The sequence below is a fragment of the Myotis davidii genome, unplaced genomic scaffold (assembly GCF_000327345.1).
Source record: "Myotis davidii unplaced genomic scaffold, ASM32734v1 scaffold38, whole genome shotgun sequence".
NCBI lineage: Eukaryota > Metazoa > Chordata > Mammalia > Chiroptera > Vespertilionidae > Myotis > Myotis davidii.
Genome location: NW_006291383.1, coordinates 4,720,156 through 4,730,032, shown reverse-complemented (window position 1 = coordinate 4,730,032; position 9,877 = coordinate 4,720,156). Strand labels below are relative to the sequence as shown.

Below are 9,877 nucleotides of genomic sequence, written 5' to 3'. Positions count from 1 at the left end.
TCAGTAGGACATCCCCTGAGGGCTCCTCGACTGTGAGAGGGGGCAGGCGGGGCTGAGGGACACCTCCCCCCCCACCAGTGCACGGATTTTGTGCACTGGACCTCTAGTGTATTTCATATATGTATTTATATGAAAGCTTAATATGCATATTGTCCTTTCTGGAGTTCGACAGGGAGACCGGAAGTTCGATTGCTCACTGTGATGTGCACTGACCACCAGGGGGCGGCATGGAATGAAGGAAGGCCGCAACCGGCAGCTAGGGAAGGGAGGTCCCGACCAGTGGCCGGCAGCCAGAAGGCCCCAATTGGCCCTGATCAACGGCCAGGCCTAAGGACCCTATCTGTACACAAATTTCATGCACCAGGCCTCTAGTTGTTATTTAACTAGCCAGTTTTAAGTTTAATAATTTTTTTTGATGTGTAATATGTGTTTATTGTAGGAAAAAATATGATAAAACACAAAAAGAAAATATAAGTCACCCATAATTGTACAACTTATAGATAATTGCTATTAACATTTTACTATCTTCTTCTGTAGGCTTTTTTCTATGCATACAAATATATTTTAAAAATTGAATTAAGATTATGCTTTATCTAAAACAATGTGTCATGACTATTTCCCCAAAAGGATTAATATTCTTTTATAGCCTTATTTTTAATGGCTACATGTTATTGTTATGTAAATTTTTTAAAATTAAAGGTCAATTTTATGTGAAACTTTGTTAAATGTTAAATTAGTAAGTTAATGAGATCAGGAACTTTGAGTTTTAGAAAATGCAATTCTTAGTGATTAAAGATATGTAAGCAATATGTGAAATAAAAAAGCAAAGTCATTTTTAGGGATGATCAGTGGAATGGTAAAAGACATTGAGGATTTTGCTATGTAGTTAGAGTTAATCACTCTTTTCTTTTCCTCTTTCTTTTTTAACATAATGGGGATCATATTGTAGATTCACCTGTTTGGCATTTCATTGTGAAAGAACCAGAGAGGTGGGATTTTTTTGGAAGAGTTGATTTTTTAATTGTTTTTTAAGTTTTTCCCACATTACAATCAAAAGGGAAGAAATGGTATAGTCCTGGATGCTATTGCTCAGTGGTTAGAATGTTGTCCCATGCATCAAGGGCACTTACCTGGGTTACAGGTTTGATCCCCAGTCCCTGTTGGGGCATGTGCAAGAGGTGACCAATTGATGTGTCTCTCTCACATAGATGTTTCTTTCCTTCTCTCTTCCTCTCTCCCTCCCTCCTTACTTCTTCTAAAAATCAGTGGAAAAAAATAGCCTCAGGTGAGGATTAACAAAACAACAAAATAATGGTGTAGCCCTGGACTGTCTCTAGGAGTGCCTCTCTTTGCGGCCCATTTGTTGTATTTATGACTTCCTCATGTGAGTGCTTGCTAACCCCCCTGTCATTCTTAACAGGAATGTTTTTGAACTAAACTTTGTGAATGTCAAGTTGTCCAGTGGTTATTATGACTTCTCTATCAAAGTTGAAGGTGACAATCGTTATATTGCAAATAGTTTAGAGGTAAGTGCTTTTCTTGTCTTCCCCGTTGCCATGTTGATATATCCAAAGAAATGACTGAATAGGCACACAGCATTGATTGTCTGGTGTGTTGACTTCACTTTACAGTCATGCTAATGTGACTATATTAAAAGAGGGATAGGTTTGAAATATGCTATTTGACAGAATTAGCCAAGAACTTGATTATAGCAAGTTTTCTTTTATTTATAAATTAACTCATTTTCCATTTAACTTATTAAAAATTTACACAAAATTGGCAAGTAGAAAAAATAAAAATCACCCATAATTCCACTGAGGCATAAGTATTCTTAAAATGTTTTTGTGGTGGGCCTTGATAGATTTAGAACAGTACTTGATGCTAATTGGTCAATGAAAAATATCAAGTGATAGATAGCACTGTAGTGAGCTCTTTTGGTGAAGTACAACAGAAAATTGGTAATCCTTTTTTGTTGTTGTTAATCCTCACTTGAGGATATTTTTTTCCATTGATTTTTAGAGAGAGTGGAAGGGAGGGGAAGAGACAGAGAGAGAGAAACATCGATGTGAGAGAGACACATAGATTGGTTGCCTCCTGCATGTGCCTGCAACTGAAGTGCATGCCCTTGACTGGAATTGAACCTGAGACCCTTCAGTCCACAGTCCAATGTTCTAACCACTGAGTGAAGTGGCTAGGGCAAAATTGGTAATCTTTTATATTGAAACTAGAGGCCCGAAGCACGAAATTCGTGCAAGGAGCTCGGCCCTTGCAGCTGCGGTGGCTTGCCTTGGCTCTCGCAGACCTGGCTTTGTCAGGAAAGTCGAGCAACAGGCCTCTAATACATATATAATTATTATTATTGATTTCAGAGAGGAAGGAAGAGGGAGAGATAGAAACATCCATGATGAGAGAGAATCACGGATCGGCTGCCTCCTGCAAGTTCCCCACTGGGGATGAGCCTATGACCCGGGCATGTGCCTTTTACGGGAATCGAACCTTGGATCCTTCAGTTCCCAGGCTGACGCTCCATCCACTGAGCCAAACCGGCCAGGGCGATTTTCCTACTTTCTTAAACTATGGGAAATGGGTTAGCCTTTTCTTACTCTGAATTAGGATCATGAGTATGAACCCTTTATTGAATGCCTGTGACATGAGAAGTACAGTTCTGTGTACTTCTTTGTATATTATGTTATTCTTAGGACAACCACTAGAGATGGATGGAGTCATCTTCATTTCATAGTTGAGGCTCAAAGGGGTAGAGTAACTTGTCCAAGGACATCCAGCTTATACTTGGGTGGATCTCCTGTACAGTACCAGGTTAGTGAGTGTGCCCTGGTAAATAGAGAGCTAGTCTAGAGGCTGAGCCCTATGCAGCTCCAGCAACTCTCCTTATGATATTGCTTTCTCCTTTTAGTTGTAATTTCTCAATGTTTCTGCCCCTGTTCTTTGCTGCTTCTACTCAACTACATTGTCATGCACTCTGTTGGATCAGGTGAACTTGGAGTCGTACTGTTAACTTTCCTGAATAGTTAAATATATGCTGTTTGTGACAACTCTTTTCTTTACTATCAAATATCATTTTCTCACCTTTTTCTTTTTTTCAATGTATTTTTTAAAAGCTCTGGTTCTTTTTTTAAAAAAATATATTTTATTGATTTTTTACAGAGAGGAAGGGAGAGAGATAGAGAGTTAGAAACATCGATAAGAGAGAGACATCGATCAGCTGCCTCCTGCACATCTCCCACTGGGGATGTGCCCGCAACCCAGGTACATGCCCCCGACCGGAATCGAACCTGGGACCCTTCAGTCCGCAGGTCGACGCTCTATCCACTGAGCCAAACCGGCTTCGGCTGGTTCTTTTTTTATAAAAAAAATTATTGATTTATGATAGAGGAAGGGAGAGGGAGAGAGAGATAGAAATATCAATGATGAGAGAGAGTCATCGAGATCGGCTGCCTTCTGCATGCCCCCCTACTGGGGATTGAGCCTGCAACCCCAACATGTGCCCTGACCAGGAATCAAACCATGACCTCCTGGTTCATGGATCAACACTCAACCACTGAGCCACAACAGCCGAACTCTAGGCTGACGCTCTATCCACTGAGCCATACCGGTTCTGGCTCTACTCACCTTTAAATTAAAAATTTTTTAAATAATTTCAATCTTAAGTTGCAAAAATAGTATGAAGAATTCTCATATGCTCTTTTCCCAGCTTCCCCAAATATTAACATCTTATATAACAAAAATAATTATCAATACCAAGAAGTTTATACTGATATAATACTATTAACTAGTCCACAGGCTTTACTTAAAATTCTGCTAGTTATTCCACTAATGTTCCTTTCTGGTCCAGGATTCAATCTAGGATCACATAGTCCTTTAGTTGTCATATCCCTTTAGCCTTCTCCGATCTAAGATAGTTTGTCTTTTGTGACTTTGACACTTTTTAAGAATACTGGCTAGTTACTTTGCAGAATGTCCCTCACTTTGGGTTTGTCTGAAATTTCCTCATAATTAAATTTAGGTTATGTATTTTTTGCAAGAATACTCCAAAGGGACGCTCTGCCTTTGTCAGTGCATCTTTTTAAACACAAGTATATGATATTGACATACTAATCTTTATCACTTGGTGAAGGCGGTGTCTGCTAGGTTTCTCCACTGTAAAGTTGCTGTTTTTCTGCTTTGTAATTTACTATCTGGTGGAATGATACCTTGAGACTCTGCAAATGTCCTTATGATCTTGCATGCCACAGTTAGTAATGTGGTACTTGCCAAAAGGTGATTTTGTCTTTCTCTTTTTTTCATTTCTTCTACATTTATTAATTAGAATTCTATGGTAAAAAAACAAACAAACAAACAAACCTACCAACTGTCTCTCCCCACCCCAATTTAATTATTCATTCAATTATTTATAACACTTTGGACTCATGAATATTTATTTTACTTTGTAGATTATGATTCACTACTATCATTTATTGTGTTGCTCATATCCCAGATTTGGTCTTTGGAGAGCTTCTCAGGTTGGCTCCTGTGATACTCACTTTTTTTTTTTTTAAATATATTTTATTGATTTTTTACAGAGAGGAAGGGAGAGAGATAGAGAGTTAGAAACATCAATGAGAGAGAAACATCGATCAGCTGCCTCCTGCACATCTCCTACTGGGGATGTGCCCGCAACCCAGGTACATGCCCTTGACCGGAATCGAACCTGGGACCCCTCAGTCCGCAGGCCGACGCTCTATCCACTGAGCCAAACCGGCTTCGGCAATACTCACTTTTTTTTAATGATAAGACAAGAGACAGCTGGAAACTTTGACCTTTCAAAAGTGGGGCATTACTTAACATAGGTAGATTACACACTTATATTTAAAGTTTGGCAGAAAGGAAGATATTTTCATGAAACTCTAGTCTCTGCCTTTTCTCAACCTCATGCCTGACCTTTTTGGGCATGAGGCATTTGATCCCAGTCCATTCACTAACAAAATGTGGATAGGAACTATTGTAGTGTGTACCTTAACATTTAAAATCTAGATTCTTTCCATTTTCGTTTCCTTCCTTAAGGGGCCTTATTTGCAACTGAACACATTAAAAGGCAGGTTTTTTTTCCTTTGTTGTCTGCAACCTCTTCTTCTTCTACCTTTACAGTTGATAATAACATATTCATTTTAAGTGCCATACCTGTAATCACAGTCATTCTTAACCTCTTCCTTTCTACACTCAACCACTTCTGGTCAGTCACCAAGTCTGTTGATTCCACCTTTGAGTGGCCTTTGCATGAGCCCTTTGTTCTTCAGTCGCAGTGATCCTAGTCGGGTAGAGCCCTATACTCTCTATCTAGACCAGTGATGGCGAACCTATGACGCGCGTGTCAGAGGTGACACGCGAACTCATTTTTTGGTTGATTTTTCTTTGTTAAATGGCATTTAAATATATAAAATAAATATCAAAAATATAAATCTTTGTTTTACTATGGTTGCAAATATCAAAAAATTTCTGTATGTGACACAGCACCAGAGTTAAGTTAGGGTTTTTCAAAATGCTCTACCGTCAAGCTCAAAAGGTTCGCCATCACTGATCTAGACTGATAAGATAGTTTCTGACTAGTTTCATCGTCATTGATCTCTGTCCTTTTATTTAATTTTCCATAAGTGCCACTAGAATGGCAAAAAACACATTATTCCTCTGCATAAACATTTCATTGGTTCCTATTGTCTGTGAGTAAGGTCTAGACCCTTCAGTATGACTTAGAAGGTCCTCGACAAGGCACATGCACATACTTCAGTGTGGGTGCATCCCCATTGCCTCAGCTCTAGCTGCTTTTGACTGTATACTGATCCCCAAGTATGCTCATTCCTTTGGACTTCTGTTTCTTCCACCCAGTGCTCTTCCCTTTCCTTGCTCATATGCTGATCTATGCATCCTGGTTCAGTGTGAATGGTGCCCCTTCATCGTGCTTCCCTAGAACTTAATTTTATTTTTCAGTATGCACTATTTTAAATACACAGAAAGGAACAGGGAATAATACAATTAATCCTCATGTACTACTGGCCATGCCTCTTTTTCAGACCCTAACATTTTGCTGTATTTGCTCCATTTTGGGGGGAAGAAATAAAACCCCTATGGATTAAATTCAAGCTCTCTGCATTTCTCAAACACTTTTCCCCCAGATTTTGGGTTTATTGTTCCAACGCCAGTTTTTACATGTAGAGTATGTATTTTTAAACAATATATTGCATTGATTTGCATCTTCTCGAAATTTATATATTGCATTACACTATATGTTCCATTTGCAATTTGCTTGTTTTCACTCAATATTAATTTTATGACAGTTAGCCATATTAATACATGTAGAACTAGAGCTATATGCATAAATATGGATATTATAAAAGTAATTTTGTGAATACATCAGATTTTATGAATTCATTTTCCTATTGTTGGACATTTAGATTTCCACTATTACACACAATGCTGCTGTGAACATCTTAGTACATGTTTCCTTATGCATGTCTTGTTTATCTAGAGCATTGATTTTCAACCTTCTTCATCTCATGGTACACATGAACTATTACATGCTGCAGCACTTCTTTTTATATTCTGTACAAGTCTCTTAGGAGGTATAAGATTTGCAAGTACTTTCTCACAGTCTGTAGGCCCTCTTTTCCCTTGTTTCCTTTGAAGCACGAAGAACTTTAATTTTGATGAAGTTTAATTTCTTTATTTTTTCTTTTACTGCTTGTGCTTTAAGTGTTATACCTAAGAAACATTGCTTAATGCAAGGTCATGAAGATTTACTCCTGTTTTCTTATAAGAATTTTGTAGTTTTAGCTCTCACATTTAGGTTTCTGATCCATTTTGAGTTAATTTCTATGTATGGTCTGAGGTATGGGTTTAACTTTCTTCTTTTGCATGTGGATAGCCAGTTGTCCCCAGTACAGTTGTTGAAAGGACTTTTCTTCTCTTGTTGAATTGCCTTGTCATCCTTGTCAAAAGTCAGTTGACAATAAATTTAAGAGTTAATTTCTAGACTTGCACTTATGTTTCATTAGCCTATATTTTTATCCTTATACCACCAATACTGTGCTGTCTTGATTACTGTAACAGCTTGGCGTTTTGTACAAAATTCAAATTTGGTGTTTGTCCAAGTGTTTCTGCGGTTGTTGGGAAAATTATCAAAGTACAAAATAGCAGAAATAGAACAGTTAATAGCTGTTATTCGTGCAATGAAATAAGCCCTCATTGAGGCCATTGCTGTCCTTTTACTTCACAGTGATGGAGTAAACATTTCAAAATCTCCTCTCCCCCTTTTCATTACATTAGAGCTTTATATGTGCATGTTTGTGTGTGTTCATGCTCTGACTTCTGTTGCATAGGCGGCTTTACTTTGTAATTTCAGTAATAGTCACACTTATAGCCTTAGAATGGGTCAGCAGGTCCTGTTTACTCTCCTGAGGGATGCTTGACATTGGTCAGAGTGCATTAACAGTGGTTTGGTATGAAAGGCCTGTAATAGCACTCACTGCATTGCACTTGCTGTCAGAGGAAGCATCAGTTTTAGAACTGTCTTTAGCATTAATTGCCCCTAATGCACCATCAATTTTGACAATAATGAGCTAAACAGAGGGGTTATTACTCAGCATAAAGACCGCATTTCCTGGAGTTAAAACATTTTTTGAGGTGTATGTGGCATGCAGCACAGCCAAAGAAAGGACTTAGCATGATTCACTGTAAAACAGGTTTAGCTGCATTTAAAGTGGCTAAACAAGTCCCCTCCCTCTTATAAAAACTAATCTTGCTGTGCTTGGTTAAAGGAAGAAGCTAACCAACAAGTATCCTACGTTGAACCCTTTATAACAACAGGCTTTGAAAAAAGTTACGATGGTTTTTATTTCTCAGTTTGCTTTAAAAGAGTATCATAGCCGAAACCGGTTTGGCTCAGTGGATAGAGCGTCGGCCTGCGGACTGAAGGGTCCCAGGTTCGATACTGGTGAAGGGCATGTACCTGGGTTGCGGGCACATCCCCAGTAGGGGATGTGCAGGAGACAGCTAATCGATGTTTCTCTCTCATCGATGTTTTAACTATCTCTCTGCCTTCCTCTCTGTAAAAAAATCAATAAAATATATTTAAAAAAAATAAAAGAGTATCATAAAAATGCTTTTCTTTTCAATGTTTTCAGCGACCCATTTGTAGTAAGATTTCAGGAATAGAAGGACTTTTCAAAAACTTCCCTATTTAAGAACTGCCCTACAGTATTTCTGTATAAAAAAGCTGCAACTTAGTGTGCCTTATAAAATTAGGGCTGAGAGCAAACCCCAACTGGCTTGAGTTCACTGTAGTTTGCCCTTTTGTCATTCGTGTGTCTGTATTGTCTGGGAATACTTATGATATTCTTAGAACAAACACAGTTGAATCTTGATTAGTAGGCTTTAGTGATCATCTTATTGTTGTAAGTTTATAGCCGGGAGTCTAAACAAAAACCTGATGGCTTCCTTATCACTATAATTAGCATATATGGAAGAGCCTTACACTAGTCTTTAAACGTCAGTTTGTGTATATCCATCTGCTGAAAAGAAGAGTAATTATTTTTAAAATCATATATATTGGGTGGTACTTTTGGGGTGGTGGAGGTACTTTTTAATACAAAACATTTATACAGAAGAAGGTAACTCTAACCGGTTTGGCTCAGTGGATAGAGTGTTAGCCCATGGACAAAGGGTCCCGGATTCGAATCCAGTTGCAGGCTGGATCCTCAGTAGTGGGGGTTGCAGGAGACAGCTGATCGATGTTTCTCTCTCATCGAATATTTCTAACTCTCCCTCTCCCTTCCTCTCTGTAAAATCAATGAAAAAATATTTTTTAAAAAAGAAGGTATATGGCATGCAATCTTATTACTCAAATAATCCCTATTTTTTTAAAAAATAGTAAAATATGCATGTAGTTAAAAAAATTCAAGGTACCAAAAGATATGTAATGAAATATAAGACCCTTCTCTCAAACCCTCAATCCAGTCCTTCTCCTTATTGAGAATCCATTATTAGCAGTTAACTGTTCACTTTAAGGAAAAGAAGGATGTATGTATCAATGAATGTCTGCATAGCCTTTCATATTTGCACAAAAGGGATCATTCTATAAGCAGCTGTATTCTTTGCTTTTGTCATGAAGTAGAGGCTCCCAGCTTTTTCCTTGGGGGTCTATTCAACTTAATGGCCTCCTCTCTCCTCCTCCAACCCCCACAATAATTCACCCAGTTGCTTAGACTTGATCACAGGCAGTGATGTTAAGTATAATTCTTCCAATAGATGGCTGTGTATTCAAAAGTAGGAGTCTGTGAACATCTACCTTGTTCTTTTGAATTGCTCCATAGTAATTCATAGTATACATGTGCCATTATTTCCTTAATTTGTCTCCTGTTTATGGGCGTTTAGGTGGGACAATGATTTCAAGATCATATTTACAAATTAAATGAGTGAGTTCTTAACACATTGCATACCGCATAGAAATCTCTAAGACATACGCCAGGGACCGCACGTTTTTGGGCAAACTGCACGTTATTTAAATCATCATAATGCACTTTAGGTGTTGTTTTTTCAATAATTATAACATTTTTATTTACAAAAACAATTAAAGTTCCTAGTACTTTTTTAACGTATGGTACTGCATAAAACATTTTCCTCTATGAAGAGGGACAAAACAAAATTTATGTAAGTATCTAGATTCGCTCCTTTTTCCATGGGCGTGAAAAACGAGAACACTCATGAGCGGTCCTTAACAGATGGCGCGTGAAACACGGGAAAACTCCTGAGCGGTACGAAATGTGTTAAAATGTGGAGATTAATGATGGAGAAGTTAGAAGGGGGAGGCACAGGAAGCTGTTTTCAG

At 38.2% G+C, this 9,877-nt stretch overlaps 1 protein-coding gene across 3 annotated transcripts in view; it reads left to right on the top strand.

Moving 5' to 3' along the window:
• The window catches only part of RPN2 (ribophorin II), a 57,283-nt gene that overhangs the window by 29,658 nt on the left and 17,748 nt on the right, over positions 1-9,877 (top strand). For all 3 annotated transcript variants that reach the window (XM_006764507.2, XM_006764505.2, XM_015564444.1), the window contains exon 9: positions 1,421-1,526. In XM_006764507.2, coding sequence (XP_006764570.1) covers positions 1,421-1,526 — 106 coding nt within the window. The remainder of the gene's footprint in view (positions 1-1,420; positions 1,527-9,877) is intronic.